Here is a 23,787-nt window from a genome sequence, read left to right on the forward strand (position 1 = left end):
GCTTCACTAGCCTGTAGATATGCACTGTCATCGCTAGCCTGTAGATATGCTCTGTCATCGCTAGCCTGTAGATATGCGCTGTCATTGCTATCCTGTAGATATGCGCTGTCGTCGCTAGCCTGTAGATATGCATTATCATCGCTAGCCTGTAGATATGCACTGTCATCGCTAGCCTGTAGATATGCACTGTCATCACTAGCCTGTAGATATGCATTGGCTTCACTAGCCTGTAGATATGCGCTGTCATTGCTATCCTGTAGATATGCGCTGTCATCGCTAGCCTGTAGATATGCATTATCATCGCTAGCCAGTAGATATGCACTGTCATCGCTATCCTGTAGATATGCACTGTCATCGCTAGCCTGTAGATATGCTATGTCATCGCTAGCCTGTAAATATGCACTGTCATCGCTAGCCTGTAGATATGCATTGGCTTCACTAGCCTGTAGTTATGCACTGTCATCGCTAGCCTGTAGATATGCTCTGTCATCGCTAGCCTGTAGATATGCACTGTCATTGCTAGCCTGTAGATATGCATTGGCTTCAAAAGCCTGTAGATATGCACTGTCATTGCTAGCCTGTAGATATGCTCTGTCATCGCTAGCCTGTAGATATGCATTGTCATCGCTAGCCTGTAGATATGCACTGTCATCGCTAGCCTGTAGATATGCACTGTCATCGCTAGCCTGTAGATATGCTCTGTCATCGCTGGCCTGTAGATATGCACTGTCATCGCTAGCCTGTAGATATGCATTGGCTTCACTAGCCTGTAGATATGCACTGTCATCGCTAGCCTGTAGATATGCACTGTCATCGCTAGCCTGTAGATATGCTCTGTCATCGCTAGCCTGTAGATATGCACTGTCATCGCTAGCCTGTAGATATGCATTGGCTTCACTAGCCTGTAGATATGCACTGTCATCGCTAGCCTGTAGATATGCTCTGTCATCGCTAGCCTGTAGATATGCACTGTCATCGCTAGCCTGCAGATATGCACTGTCATCACTAGCCTGTAGATATGCTCTGTCATCGCTAGCCTGTAAATATGCACTGTCATCGCTAGCCTGTATATATGCACTGTCATCGCTAGCCTGTAGATATGCACTGTCATCGGTAGCCTGTAGATATGAAGTGTCATCACTGGCCTGTAATTATGCACTGTCATTGCTAGCCTATATGCCCTGTCATCGCTAGCCTGTAGATATGCATTGTCATCGCTAGCCCATAAATATGCATTGTCATCACTAGCCTGTAGATGTGTACTGTCATCGCTAGCCTGATGATATGCACTGTCATCGCTAGCCTGTAGATATGCACTGTCATCGCTAGCCTGTACTACTCTGCCCTCACTACTCTGCCCTCACTACTCTGCCCTCACTACTCTGCCCTCACTACTCTGCCCTCACTACTCTGCCCTCACTACTCTGCACTCTGCCCTCACTACTCTGCCCTCACTACTCTGCCCTCACTACTCTGCCCTCACTACTCTGCACTCACTACTCTGCCCTCACTACTCTGCCCTCACTACTCTGCCCTCACTACTCTGCCCTCACTACTCTGCACTCTGCCCTCACTACTCTGCCCTCAACACTCTGCCCTCACTACTCTGCCCTCACTACTCTGCCCTCACTACTCTGCCCTCACTACTCTGCCCTCACTACTCTGCCCTCACTACTCTACACTCTGCCCTCACTACTCTGCCCTCACTACTGTGTGTGTGTGAAAAACGTACGTAAAAATCAACTCAAGGTGATGGCAAATAAAACACGCCGCAATCTACATAGCTGTTTTTGTTTATTGCGAAAATCTCTGTTAAACTCTACCATATTGTTTTATTTTAAAAGACACGCGGATTGGCGAGGCAAGGGTGCTTGTATGCGAGGTATCTTAAAAAAAAATCAACTGTGACTGCCCTTGAAGCTACAGGAAAATTCTTTCCATTATCTCCGCCGTGAACGCGGCACTCTGACAGCTCCTAATTAAAATGAATGGACTGCCGTGCGCGAAAGGTAAATGTTAAACGCGCGCATGATACATGCAATGCAATGGTGAACGCGCTCGCACCATCTGGATTGCATTACACGGGCACTCTGACAGATCCTAATTAAGATTAATCACTCTGCCGTGCTCGTTCGCGCACAGAATATGCCATACAACTGCAATAAATGACGGACGAAAAGTAAATATACCCTATCACGTCAAGGCTACTAAATAGACAGCACAGCGAAGACGAATCACTAGGCAGATGCCATAAAAAACGCTGACGCGCACTAAAGAATGTGCCAGCCAGACCCCTTTCAGAATTCTTTTTTTTTCTAAATACATAAGAGCTCGGAAGCTCCGCCCCCCACTTCGTGGTGGCGTAGGCCCGAGCCCTAAAAAACAAGATTCCTTACGGGTGAGAATGGACTCTAGGAATTACCTAAATGTCTCAATAGGCTTATGGCGCTATTCTGATTTCTACTGTATGGCTGATAACGAGTTATAAATGTGTCCTATTGTGAGAAACACCACACCACTGCAGGACTGTTGTTACAGTGTTACATGGTATTTGTTCTCCAGAGTCCAGGGCGGTACTGAGGAGCTAGCATACAGCATATGTGAGTGGACACCAAGTAAGTGGAGAAAATAGTTAGCATTACATTCTTTAGAAGAGGATGCAATGGTTGCAAGGTCAAGCACTGGTGTGACAGACAAAGTTTGTAAATGGTCATGGATGACCCAACCTTGTCCCTGTACCCCTTGCTCTTTTGTAGCATTTCCTCCTGCCTATTTTCTTGCAAAGACCCTATCGAATCACACAGTGAGTTGTCAAAGTGGCAGCCGAAGATCTCAAACACAAGTCGGAAGGAAATCTCAACTTGCAACTATAGTTAAACAACCACAACTTACAGCCAACCATGCATCTTCAAGTTAAACACTTAGAGTCTTGCTGTAGAGCTGTGCCGCAAACCTTCATGGTGCACTGCCCCATGGCAAACAAAAAGGGCAGAAATGCGCTGCATCTATCAGATACGGCGCATTCCTGTCCTCTTTCACAGGGTGGGCACACAAATTGCTGCCATGCGCCAACGTAGGCACCCTTGCGCCATGGTGCAGGGGTATCTGCGTTGTAGGGATAATTGCTTTTGTGCAGGAAAGGACACATTCCTGCACAAAAACAATCTAAAAGGTGATTTCCTCTTTCTATGTGCGCTGCAGAAGGCAGCACATATAGAAAGAGGAGAAACGAAGAGAAATAATGTTAATTCTCCTCGTTGCGCCTCCCCTCTGCCTACCCTAGGTAGGTGTAGACTTTTGACAGGTTCCCAGGTTTACAACGAACATTGTAAATCTGGGAATGTGTCAAATGTCATGGGTATTACGTGGGAAAACCCACTGTAATGCCCATGGCATGCCTCTTCTTCGCAGGAGGCAACGCCACAACATGCGCTGCTTTGCCTCACACAATATCTATAAGGCCATGAAAAGCCAGGCAGGGTGGCTTTACGTGGCCTTGTAGATGTGGAACAAAGCAAACACAAGGAGATGATGGACGGAGCTGTGAAACTTTTCAGACACTCACCCCCAGGCATAGATCTGGCTTAAATCCATCATCATTCTTTAGCTCACTTCGCCAACCTAGTTCAGACCCAGCTATTTGCAAATCAGTCTTGACCCTTTTCCTAATGGAAACAGTCCAGCCCGAACTGCCAAGCCAGGTCGCCCTGGAACGGACCAAGCATCCTGGGACCGGTTACCGGGTAACACCCCTCATCAGCCAGGCAGTTTGGGCTGGACTGTTCTCATGTGGCACAGGGTCAAGACTGATTTGCATATAGCTGGATCTGAACTGGATTGGCGAAGTGAGTTAAAGAATGATGATGGATTCAACCCAGATCTGTGACTGGGCGTGAGTGTCTGAAAAGTTTCAGCGCTCCGTCCATCATCGCTTTGTGTTTGCTTTGTAGATATGGCACTGCACTGTGCGCCGCCGCAAGGGCAATAAAAGGGATCTTCTGGCATCATACAGGGGCTTACTGACTCTTAATGGTTTTTCATTGGACTGTGGTATAACACGGCTCCATTGATTCCTATGGAATCTACCTTCCATTCTGATTTTTGGACAGAGATGGTTATGCGGGGCTAAGGATGCTCTTGGGAATTTGTTCTCTGCAAAGTCTTTTTTATCTTTTATAGCCTTCTGCTCTCATCCTGCTTGGTCATCGATTAACAGTAACAAAAAGAGTTCAAAATTAACAAATTAACCTGGCTGGACATTTTTACCTGTCCATGATCTACTAGCTTCGACTTTGAGTTTGATAATTTTTCTAAAAATTTAAGCAAAGATGATTATGAAGCTCCGTGAGCCTCCTGTGGCAGCTTGGACGAGAGCACTCTGAAGCTCAGAAAGAATTATCCATCTTATCAATGCCCTTTTCTACCGGGACCACCATTAAAATATATGTAACATTTCTATTAATCTCAATGAGACTGATATAAGTGTCAAGCGGAAATGCTTTGCTTTCCTCTGATGAGTATTTACAAAATGTACTGCCAGTTTCCTTTCTCACCCCCCCCCCCCCATTAAATTAGTTTTTTATGTGAGCTATCTGTGACCCACAGTCTCTATGTGAGGGTCTATGGCAAGGTCACTCATAACGAGTGAAATAGTAGGCTGTCCACTGCACCGCTTTATAGGCTCCCAGTGGTGGCTTGCTCGGAATGGGGGTTGTGAGGCAGGAGGGGGGTATTTAAAAAAAAAAAGTACTTTCTCCACCGCAAACCTCTCTTGCCGTAGCATGCCTCTCATCCTCAGCAGGAAGCGCCGCAAGCACTCAGGCTTCCAGGGTCTCCCAGCCAATCACAACGCTGCAGGAGCAGCGTCATGATTGGCCTGAGCATCCTGTTTGGACACTCAGGCAGTGCCTAGGGAGGCTGGCCATGTTCTTCACGGGGCTGTGCAACACAGCCCAATGGAGAACATACCAAGTGCGCAAAACGGTTTGGTTGGTGCTAGAGGGCTGGCCAAACTGTCATGTGCACTTAGAGGAGTGCAAACGAATAGTTTTCTTACCTGTCGGTGTAGTTTTGCAGCTTGAAGATCTTTCTGGATTCACTATGCTGTGCATTATTCCGCGGTCTTGTGGTTGGGTCCGGATTCGTAGTCTTTTCTTTGTTTTTTTTTTTTTTTTTCTCTTAGCCCAGGTGGGCGTCGGCGTCACACCCCCTTGGGTGTATTTCCGGTGACGTCGGCATGCTTCCTGCGGAAGCTCCCACTCTTGGGCGCCATCTTCGGGTTCTTTTTTTCCGTGTTTCTTTCGTTTCCGAAGTAATGGCAATGTTCTACTTAGTTGGTATTTTACCGCTCTGTACTTCTTAAATATCCTTTCCTATGTTAACCACCTCTTCTCTCTCCAGCCTCATCTTTCTGGCGGAGGTGGGTGGGTTCGCTAGTGAATCCAGAAAGATCTTCAAGCTGCAAAACTACACCGACAGGTAAGAAAACTATTCGTTTTGCAGCGTGAATCTTTCTGGATTCACTATGCTGTGCATAGATTTTGTAGCGGTTTCTCATTTCTGTGGCGGTTGGGTGGAAGATGAGCGTTGGGTATTGAATATGTGCTGTAGCACCTTCTGTCCAACTTGAGCTTCCTTGTTCATCTGTATGTCCACACAGTAGTGCTTCGTGAACGTGTGCACTGAAGCCCATGTTGCCGCCAGGCATATGTCTTGTATGGGTGTGTTAGCCAGGAAGGCTATTGTAGCGCCCTTTTTCCTAGTGGAGTGGGCACGTGTCCCCTCTGCTAGCTCTTGTCCTGCCCGCTTGTGGCAGAGTTGGATTGTCTGTGCGATCCATCGTGCAATGGTCTTTTTGGTTACTGCTTTTCCCATGTAACTGTTGGCGAATGACACAAAGAACTGTTTTGTCTTCCTGTGTCCCTTCGTCCTTTCGATGTAGTGCATGACTGCCCTTCTGGCGTCCAGGGTGTGCAGAGCTCGCTCTGCCGCAGTTGTTGGTTTTTGGAAAAAACTCGGTATCTGTATAGACTGGTTCATGTGAAATTTAGATACCACCTTCGGCATGAAGTTTGGGTCAGTCCTCATCACAACCCTGTCATTATGTATTTGTATGTAGGGTTCTTGTAGCGTCAGAGCCTGAAGCTCGCTTACTCTGCGTAGGGACGTTATTGCAACCAGGAAAGCTGTTTTCATAGTTAGCATCTTTAAGGACGCCTTGTGGAGCGGTTCAAAGGGCTCTTTCATGAGTTCCGTTAGGACTATGTTCAAGTTCCATGCCGGTGGCGGCACCCGCTTGGGCGGTGCGATCCTTTTCGCCCCTTCTAGGAATCTCTTCACCACCTGTGATGTGAAGAAACTCCTGCACGTTTCACCCCTTGTGTAGGCGACTATTGCTGCTAAGTGAACCCTCAAGGAGGATGAGCTAAGGTTCTTCTCTAGCAAGTGCGTCAGGTACTTTAGCACTGTGGAGTCCCTCTTCATTTTATTGTGAAGCCTTTCTTGTCTACACCATATTGTGAACCTCTTCCATTTCGCCACATAGCACTTCCGAGTGCTAGGCCTTCTTGCCTCCCGCAGGACCTTCAGTGTACTTTCTGGCAACCTTAAATGAGCGAACTCTATGTCCTCAGGAGCCACGCTACTAGGCTCATGCTCTCTGGCTCTGGGTGCAGCACCTCTCCGTTCTGCATGGAGAGTAAGTCTTTCCTCCTGCTGAATCTGTGGGGTGCACACTGTGTCATCTCCATGATCTGCGAGTACCATGTCTGCCTCGCCCACTGTGGTGCGACCAGTATCAGTGTCATGTTGCTCGCTCTGCACTTGCTCAGTACTCTGTGCATCAGTGGTATCGGGGAAAGGCGTAGGCAAATGTCCCTGACCAATCTATCCATAGGGCATTCCCCAGTGACCCCTCCTCGGGCTGCCTGGATGCGAAGTTTCGGCATTTTGCATTCCGGCGTGTGGCAAACAGGTCCACCGATGGAGTTCCCCATCTGTCGAATAGGTGCCTTGTCTCCTGAGCATTGAGCTCCCACTCGTGGGATGCTGAAGTCTGCCTGCTGAGCCAATCTGCTTGTATGTTGTCCTTCCCTGGCAGGTGTATGGCCAGCAGGTCTATCTTGAGAGGGATTGCCCACCTCCATATCTCCTGTGCTAGCGTTGAAAGCGGGGCTGACTGGGTGCCCCCCTGCTTGTTGATGTAGAACATCGCAGTGGTATTGTCTGTTTGTATCAACACCTTGTGATTGTACAGTCTTGTCTGGAAGGCTTTCAGTGCAAGGAAGATTGTCTTCAACTCTAAGTAATTGATGTGTTTTGTGGCATCCGTCGGTGTCCACAGTCCTCTCACCTTGAGCTCCTCCATGTGAGCGCCCCATCCCTTCAGGGATGCGTCTGTGGTGATGGTCACTGTTGGCGTTGGGGGCGTTAGAGGCTTTCCCCTTGCTATGTTCTCCATGGTCCACCATGTCATCTCCTTCTGCACTTCGTGCGTTACAACCACTAGATCCTCCCAACTGCCTGTAGCTTGTGACCATTGCTCCTGTAGCCATTCTTGAATGGGTCTCATGTGGAGTCGTACATTCGGTACCAGGTGGATGCATGATGCCATCATCCCCATGATCTTGCTCGCAGTCCTCACTGTCCGAGCTTGTCCCTTCCGGTAGAGGCGAGTTTCCTTCACCAGCGCCCTCGCCCTCTTCTCGCTGGGGAACACCTTGCCCTGTAAGGTGTTGATCTGTGCTCCCAGGAAGATCTTCACTTGTTCTGGCTCCATTGATGATTTCTTCCAATGGATGGAGAACCCCAGGTTTATGAGCGTGCTGGTCACTGTATGTGCGTGCAGCTTGCATTTCTGGTATGAGTTTGCTTTCACCAGCCAGTCGTCCAGGTAAGGGTATACGTGTATCCCTTGCCTTCTTAGGTGCGCTGCGACTGCTGCGAGGCACTTTGTGAACACTCTTGGTGCCGATTTTAGACCGAAGGCCAGTGTCGTGAACTGGTAGTGGCTTTCTCCGACGGTGAACCTGAGCATGTGTTTGTGCTTTCTGTTCATTGGGATGTGCAGGTATGCGTCTTTGAGGTCTATAGTGACCATGAAGTCCCCGATCTGCAATTGTGGGAGCACCTCTTGCAGGGAGGTCATTTTGAATTTCTGCGTTCTTATGAATTTGTTCATGAATCTTAAATCGAGAATGGGTCTCATTGTCTCGTCTACTTTTGGTACCAGGAAGTACGTTGAGTATACTCCTGTGTTTCTTTCCTTGAAGGGTACCCGTTCTATGGCCTGCTTCTGCAGGAGTTCTTTTGCTTCTTCCTGAAGGCACTGTAGCTGTTTGCCTGCTAGTGGTTTCCTTTTTGGTTTTTTGCTTGTTGGCCTCCCCTCCAACTCTATGCAGTATCCGAATTGGATAATGTTGAGGATCCATTTGTCTGATGTGATTTCTCTCCACTCCTGGAGGTGGTATCTTAATCTTCCTCCCACTGGTGTCCTGTGGTCGTAGGTGTCTAGTTTGTCTTGACCCATCTGTACGTGCTGCCCCCTGGGTTCTTTTTTGCGGGCGGGCACACGGAGTTTTTTGAAGTCACTTGGAGGTGGGCTGCTGGCCCCCTCTTCTATTTTGCCCCCGTCCATTTCTCCCTCGAAAGGACTGGCCTCTTTGTTGGTACTGCCAGGGCTGCTTCTGATGACCCTGCTGAGTCTGCGAGTCTGCCTGGTGCGTTTGCTGGAAAGCCTGGTGTGATGTACCTGGCTGGTTTCCGCCTCTCCCGCCGGGCCTCCGTGACGGGGTGCCCCTCTTGTTCCCTCTGAACTGCAATGCCCCCATGGATCTTGCTGTTTCGTTATCTTTCTTCAGTTGGCTGAGTTGTTCATCAACTGTTGGTCCGAAAAGCGTGCTGCCGTTGAACGGTGTGTTCATGATGCTGTGTTGCACCTCCGGTTTGAAACCGGATATCCTGAGCCAGGCGTGCCTCCTTTCCGTGACGCCCATCATCATGAGCCTGCTGGCGGTGTCTGCCCCATCCAGGGCCGTCTTAAGGCAAGAATTTGCCGCATTCTTCCCCTCTTCAATCAGCTTTTCGGCTTTCTGCCTGGCATCCTGGGGCAAGTCCTTCACCAGCTGCCCCAGTCCCTCCATGATTTGGAACATGTGCCTGTTTATCAGGGCGTTGGAATTAGCCATGCGCCAGTGGGTCGCGGCATTCCGTTCGATCCTTCTGCCCACCAGATCCATCCTTTTGCTCTCCTTATCCGGTGGTGGGCCCGAGGTAGTGGGTACGTTAGCCCTCCTCCTTGCTGTGGCCGTGATAATGGAGTCTGCGGAGACCGTGCCCTGAATGTAGGCCGGGTCCTTTGCGGCATGCTTGTACTTCTTCTCAGTTCTGGGAGTTACTGCCTTGCATGTTGCGGGCTCCCTGAAAGCTTCCTTCCCCTGAGCCAAGACGCTCTCGAGCATTGGAAGGAACTGGCTCCTCGTTTGTGTTGGGAGTAATGTTTCTAGAAGGAAGTCTGCTTTCTGCTTCTCTTCGTCGAGCTTGAGCTTGAAAGCTGCTGCGGCAGATTGTATCACCGAGTTGTAGGCCCCGATGTCGTCCGGCGGCGAGGGCCTCGAGGGGTAGGTGTCGACCACCTCCTCCGGGCTGTCGGTGTCGACATCGATGTAATCTACCTCCTGAAGGTCAGAGGGTGCCGACTCCGTGTCTGTCCTGCCCTCATCTTCCTCCCCATAGCTGTAACTTTCGTAGGGATTCTCGTACTCCTCCTGGTCGTCGATCACCTCGACGTCCTGGTCTTGCTCGGTGACTTCGGCGATCTCTTCTTCCTCCTCGACCACCTCCATCACTGGTGGCTTGGTCTTGTGAGGGATCGTGAAGGCTTTCATCTTTGCGTCGAAATCTTTCTTCCGCTGCATGATGTTCTCCATTTCTGCCTCGAGGCGCCTTCTTTTCTTTTCCATCTCGGCCGCGTGTTCCGCGTCGGATGGGTCGGCCGCTCTCTTCGACGGATGGCTCGTCGCCGTGTCTCTCGGAGTCGAAGTTTTCGACGTCGAACCGGATTTCGGGTCTCTGGTCGTCGTCGTCAGTTTCGGGTCTTTCTCCCTCGTCGATCGATCCTTTTCGGGGACGATTTTCGACGTTTTCTGCTGATCAGCAGCTCTCGGCGCCGGGGACTCCTTCTCGGAGGATCCGCTGGGCCTGGGAGTAGTCGCGGACGCCGCCTTTTTTGGCGTCGGCGCTTTCGGGGTCTTGCCCTCGATTTTCCTAGACTCAGAGTCTCTCGGGTTCTTGGGGACCGAAGAGTCTCCTACCTTGTCAGAAGTCTTCGTGTAATCGGTCTCTACGACCGTGTAGCTGTCGTCTTCGGCGGCAGCGTTGTCTTCTTCCTCGGAGGACATCCCCAGCTCGTAGAGTGACGGAGTCGGGGCCTTCCCCTGCAGGGCGGCGTGTGCTACCCTCTGCCTCTCTCTCACACGAAGGGTCTTCGGGGTGAAGGCGGAACAGGCGTTGCAGTCTCCGCTCTCGTGGTCCACCGGTAGGCAAAGGTTGCATACCGGGTGCTGGTCCTTCTGCGCGTACTTGTGGTGGCAGTTACGGCAGAACTTGAACGGCGTGTTGTCCATCCTCTAGCGTCCAGGGCCTCTCTGGTCGCGTGTTCGTCGACGGTCGTCGAAGATCTCGATGGAAAACGCCTTATCCTTGCTTGTTTTTCGTCGGTGAAGTCCCCTGGAGTCTTCAGGTGACTTCTCCTCGTCTTTTCTGTATTTTCCTTCTTCTTTCTCCAAAAATGTCTGGAGCCCAAACGGGAACGATCCAGACCCGACCGCGGAAAAAAAGAATCTGAAGATGGCGCCCAAGAGTGGGAGCTTCCGCAGGAAGCATGCCGACGTCACCGGAAATACACCCAAGGGGGTGTGACGCCGACGCCCACCTGGGCTAAGAGAAAAAAAAAAAAAAAAACAAAGAAAAGACTACGAATCCGGACCCAACCACAAGACCGCGGAATAATGCACAGCATAGTGAATCCAGAAAGATTCACGCTGCAAAACCACTTCTCCCCTGCTCTCCGTCCGACACCCGCATAGAAAAAGAAAATTATAATAACGTACTGTTATTATCATTTTCTTTTTCTTTTTTTCCACTGCTGCAATCGCAGTGGGGTGAACCTCCTCCGCCTTGGCAGAGGAGCCGCCACTGTTAAGACTCCAATTGATTAAGGCACCAACATGGAGCGTACAACAGCTCCCGGTAGCGCCAACCATGAGGGGAGAGCCAGCCCACTTTGAGTAGAGGAAATTACGTCTTCCGAATCACAACATTACTGACGAAAGGGAGGCTGCACTGGAAGGCAGGACACACTTGGCAGCATACTGAAAGTCACTGATCAGAGCATGCAACACTAATTTGATGAGGGCGGAGGTGCAGGTACTGCAGTGGGAGAACAGTACTGTATGGTGACACAGAACCAGTGTAAGGGGGCTTGCTCTTTAGTGTGCCGCACAGCAGTGCCATGGCAATTACAAAAGAACTTGGAAATGTAGCAGTTGTAGGTGGGAGAAGAGGAGAGGGGAGGGGGCACAGCTCGTTGGTCTTCGCAGACGGGTAAAAGATCACCTTTAGCCACTCCTCCGCTTGCTCCTTGCTCTGTACAGCCAGCACCAGGGCCTCCGCCCCAGGTGGAGAGAACCGGAGTTCGTGCTTCTTACGCCGCCCGTCCTTGGGCACGTAGGTGACGCTGCAGAGATTGAGGGGGAGCTCCATGTGGGGGTACTGGTCCTTCGAACTCTTGTATGACTGTGGAAGGAGCAGAGGAGAGATTCTGTTAAGTCATTCACACCTCCAGGAATACCTTACACCTTTTACTTTCTGTTAACAGTGACATATAACAGGTGCATGCCTTGGCTTCCTGGAGTCATCTATGGAGTTATTAAGAAAAAAAGCAGTAAAAGAACAGTCCAGGAGAGGGCGCTAAGCCCCTTTCCCTTTTTGTAAACTTCTCTCCTAGTGCTGTTGCTATGGCTTCAGTTGGCTTCCTTATGTATGAGTCCCATCAGACCCTCTGGCCTGTTTCTGTATGTGGAGCACATTAGCCTTGATGTGTACATATGCAAACACACATCTCATCAGTAACATGTTGTCCTTGATGAACATACATGCAGACATGAGTCTCATCAGTGGCTGGTTCTCTTTCATGTTCATACATGCACGCACACATCTCGTCAGTGACGTTGTGCTTGATGTACATCCATGCAGACACATCACGTCTGTGACATGTTGTGTTTGATGTACATACATGCAGACACAGATCTCGTCAGTGACGTTGTGCTTGATGCACAAACATGTAGAAATGAGTATCATCAGTGGCTGGTTTCCTTTCATGTACATAGATGCAGGCTCACATATCATCAGTGACATGTTGTGCTTGATGTACATCCATGCAAACATATCTATCGTCTGTGACATGTTGTGTTTGATGTACATACATGCAGGAACACGTCTCGTCAATGACATGCTTGATGAACATACATGCAGACATGGGTCTCATCAGTGGCTGTTTCTCTTTCAAGTACATACATGCAGGCTCACATATCGTCAGTGACATGTTGCGCTTGATGTACATCCATGCAGACACATCTTGTCTGTGACATGTTGTGTTTGATGTACATACATGCAGGCACACATCTCGTCAGTGACGTGGTGCTTGATGAACATATATGTAGACATGAGTCTCATCAGCGGCTGGTTCTCTTTCATGTACATATATGCAGGCTCACATATCGTCAGTGACATGTTGTGCTTGATGTACATCCATGCAGACACGTCTCGCCTGTGACATGTTGTGCTTGATGTACAATTATACAGACACATCTTGTATGAGACGTGCTTGATATACATACACGCGCACACACATCTCGCCAGTGACGTTATGCTTGATGTACATGCATGCAGACATTGCTCGTCTGTGACATGTTGTGTTTGGCGTAAATACATGTAGGCACACATCTTGTCAGTGACTTCTTCTGAATGGTGTACACACAGATCTCTCAGGCCGTGTGCTCTTTTTGGTGAACACTAGGGAAAAGGTTTGTGTGAAAGATGCAGGGAAAGAAGGATTGACTGCACTTCAATAAGGCTGTGTTCTCTACGGTCAAGCAGAGCTATTCACTCACCCCACACTTTCTTTACATTTGTTTATCTTTGCACTTTTACTTGGTTCCGAATATTCTCTAACTTTAGTGCTGGGTCAAAGGAGGGAAAGCTTGTCAAAATGAAATCTGGCACCTACTGAGAGAAAAGAGCAAAGACTTGTCTTCAGAGAGCAGATCTGAAGTTATCTCTTAAGTAGAATAGAGGGCTCTTTTTTAATTAAATAATAAATGGCGTTCTATCCCAAATAGCAGAGAAATCAGAGGTGTCGCTGTCACCCAGGAGTGCGTGGGGCTCACTGCCCTCCAATTATAGGTGCCTTTTACTATCCAATGGACACGGAAAGAAGCATTAGGACCCTGGGGCCTTTACCAGGCCACTGAAAGTAACCTCTTAAAAAATGTAATGTAATATAATAGAAGCTCAGGTCAGAAAGGGCTAACATTTACTTTCCTATCTGCACAAGGTAAGTGGGTTCGAGAAAATTTCTGCTCCAAAATCATTCATCCTTTAAGATGTTGTGTACTGAGGGAGGAGAAAACGTGTGAGCTTTACATCACCTGCCACTTATAAATGAGATATCCAACAATTTCCCCATTTTTTAGGACAGTCTGTCCTGGTGTGTAGACACACTAAAAACTGGAGACATCGCTTTATGTGGCACAAAAACACATGTATCGCTATTCGATTCTTTTCACTGGAACACAGGCATGTGTACCAAACACAAATACAGGCATGTGTTCCTGCACGTGTGTGCACACACACCCACACATTCTCATGTATGACAAACACACACTTATGCATACACACGCACACCTCTTTAGGGAGCTGTTCTCTATGACACACATGCACACACACATAAACACACGCACACACGTTTTACAAGGCAATTCCCCTCCATTATATAGATATGTAGACACACACATTCCTCACCAGCAGCTTGTTCTCCTTGATGACCGTCAGCTGTTTGGCCCACTGCCCAAAGCGCTTCTTGCGTAGCAGGAAGGCGCAGATCCTGCAGTCCCGCACCAGGTCCATGGAGGCTTCTTCTGATGGCCACTGGTGGGTTGTCCGCTGAGCCTTTCCATCCTCATCCTCTTCGTCATATGACTCGTAGGAGCTGCTCATCCCATCTGAGTCATTGTCTGCAAGAAAGACAATTTCAGGGGTAAGGGATTATCCAAAGGGAATCTCATTCTACAGCGCAGCCAGTGAGAGTCGAGACACGCCAAAATGACTAGGGATCTTGGCAATGTGTCGCAGTATCTGAACCAACCACCCAGAAGGAGAGGATGAGCCACTGACCGTCTACCTCAGTATCCACAAGATGTAGCGCAGATATGATAAATCGCCTCTCACTCTAACAGCGAGGCAGACATCAGCAGTCTTATTGACTATTTCTATAGTTAATTTAGTGATGTTTTAGCTCTGGGGACCTCCCAAAAATAAGGTCAAATACTCTGTAGCTTTATGCCCCGAATATGACTATGAATACCAAATGTTCTATATAGTCGGCAAGAAAAAGTACCCTACAACTCACTTAGTGGTTTGTGGAAGAGGTGTGGCGCAGCGGCCAGGATGCCTGACTCCGGACTATGGGGTTCACGGTTCAATCCCAGGTGCTGGCGGCAGGTTAGCCCAGCACCATGTGACTCTGGGCAATAGCTTGCTTAATCTTCCCGACGGCCCCCAGCCCCGAGACACCACTTCGGAGGTAGCTGTGCGCTTTACAAAATACTGGTATTTTATTTCATTTTCTCAAGAATGATGAATAAACCACGGCGCCTTGCAGATTATTGTTTTTAAAACCCGAAGAGCTGCGAGTCAGTAGCATGTGAAGTGCTCATGTCTGGCTTGGGACAGTTTTTTTCTCAGGATTCCCGCTGGTCTTTCTTAAGCATTCAACTGTTGAGAAATTTCTTGATTCCCCTACCACCAATTATGCCTCAGCATCATAGAAAGTCCCCGCACCCCCACACATGTACTGACGGGCAGCCTCGGTACCTACAGGAGACTTTTGTCTCTCCATTGATCCTGGTCACAGGGTAGTTGTTATCAGCATCTTCATAATATCCATCTTCAATAGAGTTGGGGGGACTGGAGCTATCTGTGGAAAATCCAGTAAAGGGGGTACAAAACCATTAGGATGGAATTCAGAAACCACAGAAAACGGTGAAAGACAGACTTCACCGAAGAAAGAGAGCATAGGCACAGAGAAAAGATACTTTATGACTGAACATTAGCAGGGTGGAGGATGGAAGAAATAGATGGAGACTGAGAAAGAAGATCAGAGAATAAATGCTATGAGGCGCCGCTATAAAATAACTAAACGGCAGAGCACAACGAATAGGATAGGATGCTAACCAGAAAGACTGAGCATCAGACATGGGTTGGCAAAACAAACAGGAAGATGACGGGGATGAGGTCCCCAGGAGGTGTGAAAAAAGAGATCAATATGCCTATGAAAGAAGAATTGAAGCATTGCAGAGCAGTGTCCAGAGTGTAGGTGTTCTCAGGATCCAGACTGTGGAGTCCGAGGGGAGGAAAGTGAAGAGAACACAAAATAGAGAAGTACTCCTCTGAGACTGGGAGATAAGAGGACAGAATGGAGGGGTGAGATCACATTACTAAAGAGTGAAATAATGGAGCAGTAAACCTCAGCTAGTGAGATGAGACAGCAGACTGCACAAGCAAAAAATGAAAAAGGCAGTTCTTGATAGCGGTGAGCACCCTAAATATTGAAACCAGAATATTGATACTACACAATATTGAGGACAAAATAATGAAACTGAATTATCAACAGGTAAGTACGTTTAGATTCTCTATACCTAACGTCTAAAATATGAACAGTGTTCATATTTATATATACCTTCAAGGTACGTAGATGTGAAGTTAGGAACATTAAATCTATAATTTCCCCATATGCACTTACCTTTCAATATTCTGTCCTCGAATTTCTTGTAACACGATACACTGGGGGATGATAGTCAGTAGTACAACCCTTGAGAGCAAGACCCGAGGGCATAGAGTGTCAGAACAGGAGATCTAAGAGCAGAGCTGTAGCAGATCTCAGACTACACCGTATAACAGCGGGTAACCATAAATCAGATGGTACAAGACAGTAAGTTACTGTGCGAAGAAGTGAGACGGGAAAGTAGGCAACATGAGACAGTGAGAAGCTAGGACAGGGGAGTGAGATCAGAGAGCAGAAGATCTCATAAAGTGAGATCAGAAAGCCTGGCAAACTGAAATGGAAAAACAGGATTATTTTGCGAGAGTTCAGGGAGTCGAGAATGCAAAAATGCGACAGCGCCGATTGCATGTGATCTCAGAGCACATGGTTTTTGAGAGTGGAAAACAGCAATCAGATGGTGAGAACAAGATTTGAGTGCTCTGTCCTTCCATGTTCAGTGCTCCGTTACTCTATGTAGATTCACCCTCTACAAATGCGCATACATGTATGGAGTCTACATGTAAGTGTTCTGGAGGCAGCAGGGTGCAAGGAGAGCATTAAAGGTGGAAGCCTAAAAAAAGATGTACAGTCGACTTTCTGGCCAATGATGATAGAAACATGGGGAACCCTTCAAAAGCCAGAAGTGAAGAGGCATTCCTTGAGAGTGGAATCTGTGGGGTTCCTGGTGCCAGGAAACTCGAGAGCAGACATTGCTAGAGCAGAGGTGTCAGGCAGTGCAAGCGTAAGCATGAGACAGCAGAAGATAAAGCGCGAGGACCAACCAAAACAAAAGCTGGTGCCCAAAGGAAAGGAAAGCACAAATCAAAAACGTGCAAGAGGAAAATCGTCGTAGTGAGCGATGATCAAATGCATGAATGGAGGAAGTGGGGACTCGATGCAACTGCAACCAAGGAAAGTTGACTGGGTGCTCACAGTACCTGAAGTTAGATAGAAGGCATCAGGAGAAAGATTGGAAAGCGGACAAGAGGACTTTAAAGAGGGAGAGATAAGAGATACCAGCTGCAGGCATTGAGCTGGATTGAAATCCTCCAACAATGACGCTAGAGGGAACATGAACCAAACATCAATAGTGAAACAGTTCCCACTCACCGTCTCTGCCACAGATGTTAAGAGCTGAGCACCCACATTCCATCTTCAATCAAGCAGACTTTACTTACTTACAACATCCAACCCTGGAAGGCGGACTTCAGAGAGACCCTGGTAGCTTAGGCTGCATGCACAAATTACAGCACGCTCGCCCCATCGCGATTTCCTAATTACCCAAGTGTATATATTTCAGGGAAATATGGCTAGGACTTATTAATCTTTCAAAATCCACTAAGCATTACTGTAAATTATATGTATCCTTTCTATGGAAAATTTGGGATCGAAATTGTGATATTATAGGTGAAGACCGCCCACTGTCTGAATACCACCTCCACGGAAGGGGAGCGCTCGGTGGCGGGTGCAATCAGTGATCTCCCTCACCCGCTAAGATCCAGCATTTTTGTGGATGATATGCTGTTGCACCCTCAGAGGACAGTGGATCCTGTGAGTGTGGATTCCAACAAATGGCTCCCCTTAGACAGAGAGGTGATTCTATGGGGCCTACCTATTCTTAAGCGACCTAGCCAGCTAGAGAGAGGGGTGGTTCTCCCAGGGGTTTGAAAATCTCGCATTTCTGCATCCCAGAACATTGCACAATGGATCTGTGCCCATGTCTATGAAATAACTTATCAAAGTGGAATTTGCAATCTTTTAGAGGCTATTTTCCTATGAGGGAAAAAAGCTGTCAGAGGGAAGCAGAGAGGGGGATTGTTATGCTCAGGCAGTGTGGCAGATCTGGCCTATTGTTTAGTGTGAACACTTGTGGACTGTCCTCATTAACAAACCACTGACTGGCACACGCCTCACTTACATAGAAGATACTGACTTACTGAATTCTGAATTTTCCAAAATGTGCACAGATGTCATCCAAGACAAGGGAAAACACGCTAGTGAACGTACTTATTAATAAGGAAGCCACATGTCTTGCCTAAAAAATCCCAAGTATATCAACGCCAGTGCTGGCCTTTTATTAAATGTTACTACAGGTATTTATAAAGATCATCTAAGGATGCAAAGGCGATGCCTGAAATGAGCCAGTTGTTTTCTTTATCAGTCAGTGATTTAACGTCTGTCTATTTAATGTTCAGTCACCAAACGTGTTATCTTCCAAATACGTATGGAATATGTAAACATAGTCTTAAATGGTAACAAAATACCCCCGCCCACCACCAAAACCCCCTTGTTAAGGTAACGATTTGAACCAGGGCTTTAAGTGGAATGAAAAACGGGCCCTTCAAAGGGGCGTGGTCTATGTAATTAAAGGACAAGGCTTAAACAGGTAAACTAAAAATCTGTGCTTGAATAGTGTGCCTTCCAAGGGGTGTTTTGTTGCCTCTTTCTGTTACTGCATACAGTTACAGTACAACTGACATTACATGTAAAATAAACCATGACTACTGGCTTTGTCAATGGTTATTAGTTGCATAAGGTAATTTACAACAGTGAGTATTTTGTATATAATATTGAAAATGCTTCAAATCTGAACTGATGAGACTGTGAAATAACTATAACGAGTCTCTTCTGAGTTACATCAGAGGCCAGTCAGTGAAGGGTCGTACTGCTGCTAAGCTAAGGCATTTGTAAACTATGAGGGTGAGAAAGCTCAACAGAGTCCCGTCTCAGCACCTGCTATTTAGGAGTGCCCGTGAGGAGCACCGGCAGGACCCGGCACAATTAAACTAACTCCTACGCTGAACTGTGACCAAATGCTAAAATTGATTAAATCTGCAAGGGGCCTACTTCAAAAAATGACGGTTCGCTCAGTAAAAACACTTCTCAAACGCATTCGCTCTCCCCTGCGTAGGTTTGTATCAGGCACATATTGCGTGAGCGGAGGCCGTTAAATGGAACATTTGGCTCCACTCCTAAACTGTGTACCTTAGAACCGTTCATACCGGAAAGAAAACTGTAAACGGAAGCGCAGCTACGTCAGAGCGGAAGCAGCCGTAGGCCAGGCATCCTGCTCGTCAGGCAGCCGCTCCCGCCGCAGCGGGCCCCGGGAGGCCTCGCTGCCCCTGCCATAGAGTGTGCTGCCAGGAGGCGCGACCCCGGAGGGCCGTGGGAGGCCCTCAGAGGATCCAGCCAAGAGAGACGACCCCGGCAGGCCACGGGAGGCTCTGTGTGACCGGCCAAGAGGCGCGCCCCAACGGGTCACTCGAGGCCTTCGCTAGGAAGAGGCGAAGGAGGACCCTGCAAGGCTCCGGTCACTTGGACCTGTGCCCGGGAAAAGGGGGACGCCATCGACACTCCCCCAAGGTCAGGAGGTCTCCTGCGCAGGGGGCGCTCTCTGCACACTCCCTTCTTCAAACAGCAGGCCTGCAGCTTCTGCGGGACTCCTGCCAAATGTGCCCTGATCTGCAAATTTCCTTCTTCAGCTCTGTATTTTCTTTGTCCAGCACACACTGACAACAAGAGAGTACTAATGAAGAATACTCAGGGGCATATGATTAAGAAATCATGCAGAGCTGTGCAGCAACTGACCTTGTTGCGCTGCGATATAGGGAAAGGGCAGGAATGCGCCGTACTTAACAATAGACGCCGCTATCCTGTCATTTCCCAGCACTGACGCACAATTAGCACCAACACAGGCGCCGTTGCCCAAAGCGCACGGGTGCCTGCGTGGTAAGCAGGATTGTTTTTAAACAGAAAGGGACACCTTCCTGCACAAATAAACACCCTGGGCATTTTCCTCTTTTTATGTGTGCTGCATTCTGCAACACACATAGAAAGAGGAAAAAACTAGGAGAAATAAACATATTTCTCCTCGTTACGTCTCCCCTGGTGTGCCATTTTGACACATTCTCAGGTTTACCATTGTTGGTAAATCTGGTAATGCGACAAAATTGATTCGTGGATGCATGGGAACACCCACGCTCCACCCATGGAACGGCTCCCTGGGGCAGAGTAATGGAACGCAGTGATTTGCGCCGAGTTGCTCTGCATTTATCAAGGCCACACAAGGTGGCCTTGCTGACTTGATAAGTCCGACTTAGGTTTTGCATTTCCTGTTCTCCTTTTTGATTGAGCCCCTTGCATGGCACAAGGGCATAGCGAAACCTTAATAAATATGCCCCTTAGTGCGGCCTCTGCGCCTCAGAGGCATTAAAGACAATGTTAGCAGAACACTGGTTACTGAGTGTACCTAACTCATGTCGTCAAGGGCCCTAGTGCAAGCTAGGAAATGGGCTAAGTGGAAGCTCTTTGAAATGCAGCAATAATGAGAGGTCAGTGGGCCTTTAGGCCTCGGTGTCACTGTACCTGCTTCACCAATGGAAGCTACACCCCTGTACCAAACATCTGGGCACTGCTTGATACCCAGATCATTGATAATCATGGAACTGCTCTTTCCAAATGAGCTGGGATTGCATTATGTTCTCTAAAAGCACAGAGCAACCTCAAGTCCTGTGCTGCCAAAAGGAATATGTAAATAAGGCTTCAGTGCCCCACATAGGGGTAGTAGGTGCTATATAAATGTTGCAACAAAATGCAATATAATGCCCTTAGGTTTAATATCAAATGATCAGTGTTTGACTAAAACGCAGCTGCAGTGGGAGCAGCACTAGGCTGAAATGACCGACTTGAGGGTCCCTGGAATCAACTCCGCGAACCCCCCAACGAATTAGGGTCTCCAATCCACTTATCTTCCTTAGCACACCATCTTGCTCTGCTCCAGAAACCCCTCAACTGCCCTGCCCTCGGGAGTTCCTTGAGCCCACCCCCTTAGAAGCCCGGATGCTCTGGGACAGTCCGCTGATGCCACATGTTAGGAATGATGACATAGGACACAGGGCCTTTTGTGCCCATCCTGTGCCATGGGGCAGTGGGGTGAAGGCGGTGCAACCGCCGAGACAGCTCCACATTTGGGAAGGAGATGAGTCTGATCTGTGTCCGGGAAGAGCCAACAAGGATGGCTATGGATGCTCCCATTTTGACAAAATCTTTGCCTGAGGGGAGGATTAAAGCTCATCAAAGCCCAGACAGGCAGTTGGTTGTTTGAATCTGAACAGCGAAGACAATGACATATAGTAATGTAATGTAATGTATATATAGTCTCCATTCAGGTTCGAGTATAGCAGCTTTCCATGGTGCAAGCAGTAATAAGCGTATTACAGCATCTGCGAGGAAAGATGCAGGGTCTGTTCATCTAGCATGAAAGGTGCAAGAGAAATAGTAACTCTGGGGGCAGATTTACAAGAAACTGACATATCTGTAGAGATGCACCAGTTTCCCTGCACCAGCCTGTGATACCCTTGCACCTAAAGGATAGGGGAAAGGAAAAGTGCGTCACAGGGAAGGTAGAGGTAGTGCTCATTGGAGTGCTACCCTGGATATCCAATTTGTTGGTTTTAATGGCCTCACACACCCTTGCGAGTGTCATGCTTCATCATTGGCGTTTGCTCCTCGTTGGACAGGTGGTGCAATGTCCAACGGGCTCACCTCAAAGAGGGGCTCTTTGGCGGAGATCTTTTTACCAACTGCCTATGGGTGAAGGGCGGGTGAGGGGCCAGGAAGGAAAGGATCCCTTGGAATCCTAATTTCCTGCGACCATAGGCTACCCACTGTTTTTACTTGTGGCAGGGGACCACCAGAATAAATTGATCTCCGGTACCTTGTGCCACATTTTAATCCACGTATCTACACTATCCTGGCCCCTCACCCGCACTTCACCCATAGGCAGTTGGACATTGCACCACCTGTCCAACGAGGAGCAAACGCCAATGATGAAGCATGACACTCGCAAGGGTGTGTGAGGCCATTAAAACCAACAAATTGGATATCCAGGGTAGCACTCCAATGAGCAATACGTCTACCTTCCCTGTGACCGCACTTTTCCTTTCCCCTATCCTTTAGGAACAGCCGAGTCTGTCTTTGTTTGTCACTGTCCTTTGGGGCTCTGACTTTGGCTGGACCTTCCATTCTCCAATTTCCGTGAATGGTAATTTGAGCCCTTGGATCTTCATTTGATCCACCTCCCCCCTTTTTTTGACATATACCCTTGCACCACCATGGATCCGTCATATTTACAATACGGCACACCATGGCGCAAGGACTAACAGATGCGTCGGAAATTCTGATGCCTCATCAAAAACACCATGCCTCATGCAGTAGCTACATAAACGGGAAGTTCCTATTTGACACTCACAGCCTGTACCCTACCTGCTGGTCCCCCTAGTGCTGCTTTATGACTTTGTGTAGCCACAAGGCTCTTGCACTGCTGCGCTGTCTGCAGTGAAGATGTGTAAAATCCATTTACCTTCAAGCCGCCAGGACAGTGTTGGCTGTGGACATTCATCCTTCTCTGCTCCCGCACTGTCCGCGGTCTCATTACCTCTCTGGCAGGTGTGCACTGGAAGGTGGGTCATACTATGTAGTGCCTCGCCTGTGCCACTTCTACCAGTCTCCTGTGGCAGGTGTCCCTTGCTCTCACTTCTGTGGGAGTCGTGTTGGTGATGCTACTGGGCTTGTCTCTATGCCTCTCTTGGGCATTTGTTGGTGTTGTTGTTGGTTGGACTTGAACCTCAGGCTCCTCTCGTGCAACACTTCTGCCTCGGTCACCTTTGGTACCTTTCCTTGTCCCTGTTGTCAGGATCAGTGGGTTTATGGAGCTTCGCCCTGCTGTGTCTCCCCTTTGCCCCCAGGCCGGCAGAGTGACTGTCCAGGAGGCACTGGTTTTGCCTTATGTCTTCGGGAGTGCAAAGTGGCTACAAGATGGTGGGCGCTGCTCTAGGCAGATGCCGGCGTTTGCACTGTCCTCCCAGGAAGGGAGGGGTTGGGCAGTGACCTCTTGTTTTGCCTATCCCGCTGCTGTGTTGTTTTATAGTGAAGTAAAAAGAATTTCGTCACAAAGTGAGGCAGAAACTGCTTGACAGATACCTAGGAGTATCCCCTCTTTATTTTGGGTTTCCATTGTTTTTTTTCCTTCAAAATAATGAACAATGATCGGGTGCAACCACCAACATGAACTCTTGTAACCCCCCCAACATAAATTCAATCGTTACCTTCCTTACCCCTCTTTTTCTCTTCACTAAATGTACGGTATAAATCTTGTACCATTCACCACCATGGACCACATCTTTTAAATGGCCGGTAGCCCTCATTCTAGGGTTTCTTGGTACCCCCTTCCTCAACTTCCGGTGAACTACTGGTGCAAATTGTGCTGCACTTTGCTTTCTTCCTGCCAGTCCCTCTGTCCTCCTTTGAACTGCAGGGCCATTTTGTGAACTTCTGCACACCACCAGCTGGGCCCTCAAAAAAGTTGTCGCTGCAACTTTCTGGTGTCCAGTTTTGAGCTGGACCTCCGTACAAACGATCAGAAGCGTAAGACGACACACTTCAGACAGAAAAAATGAACGCTGAGGACCGGGTTCCAGAGAGGCTCCGATTTTAAGTAGAATGCTTTTAATGTAAGAAAACATCAAAACACCACCAAGGCCTTGGGGTCTGGTGAGAGTTGTTACAATAGTGGCAACATTTCCCGAATCCATGCGTTTTTTTGTATTATGATGGTCATGCCAACCAGAGGCAAAAAGCCATCATTTCTAGAACTGCATGTCCGAAAAAGGTGAAGTGAACTTAGGAAG

The 23,787-nt window shown here is 48.3% G+C and overlaps 1 protein-coding gene across 1 annotated transcript in view; it reads right to left on the reverse strand.

The window, feature by feature from the left end:
- The window catches only part of AFAP1L1 (actin filament associated protein 1 like 1), a 142,977-nt gene that overhangs the window by 78,393 nt on the left and 40,797 nt on the right, over positions 1-23,787 (reverse strand). Inside the window, exons 6-8 of the mRNA XM_078652987.1 lie at positions 15,155-15,253; positions 14,080-14,291; positions 11,614-11,793 (exon numbers count right to left, since the gene is read on the reverse strand). Coding sequence (XP_078509113.1) covers positions 11,614-11,793; positions 14,080-14,291; positions 15,155-15,253 — 491 coding nt within the window. The remainder of the gene's footprint in view (positions 1-11,613; positions 11,794-14,079; positions 14,292-15,154; positions 15,254-23,787) is intronic.

The sequence above is a fragment of the Lissotriton helveticus genome, chromosome 7 (assembly GCF_964261635.1).
Source record: "Lissotriton helveticus chromosome 7, aLisHel1.1, whole genome shotgun sequence".
Taxonomy (NCBI): domain Eukaryota; kingdom Metazoa; phylum Chordata; class Amphibia; order Caudata; family Salamandridae; genus Lissotriton; species Lissotriton helveticus.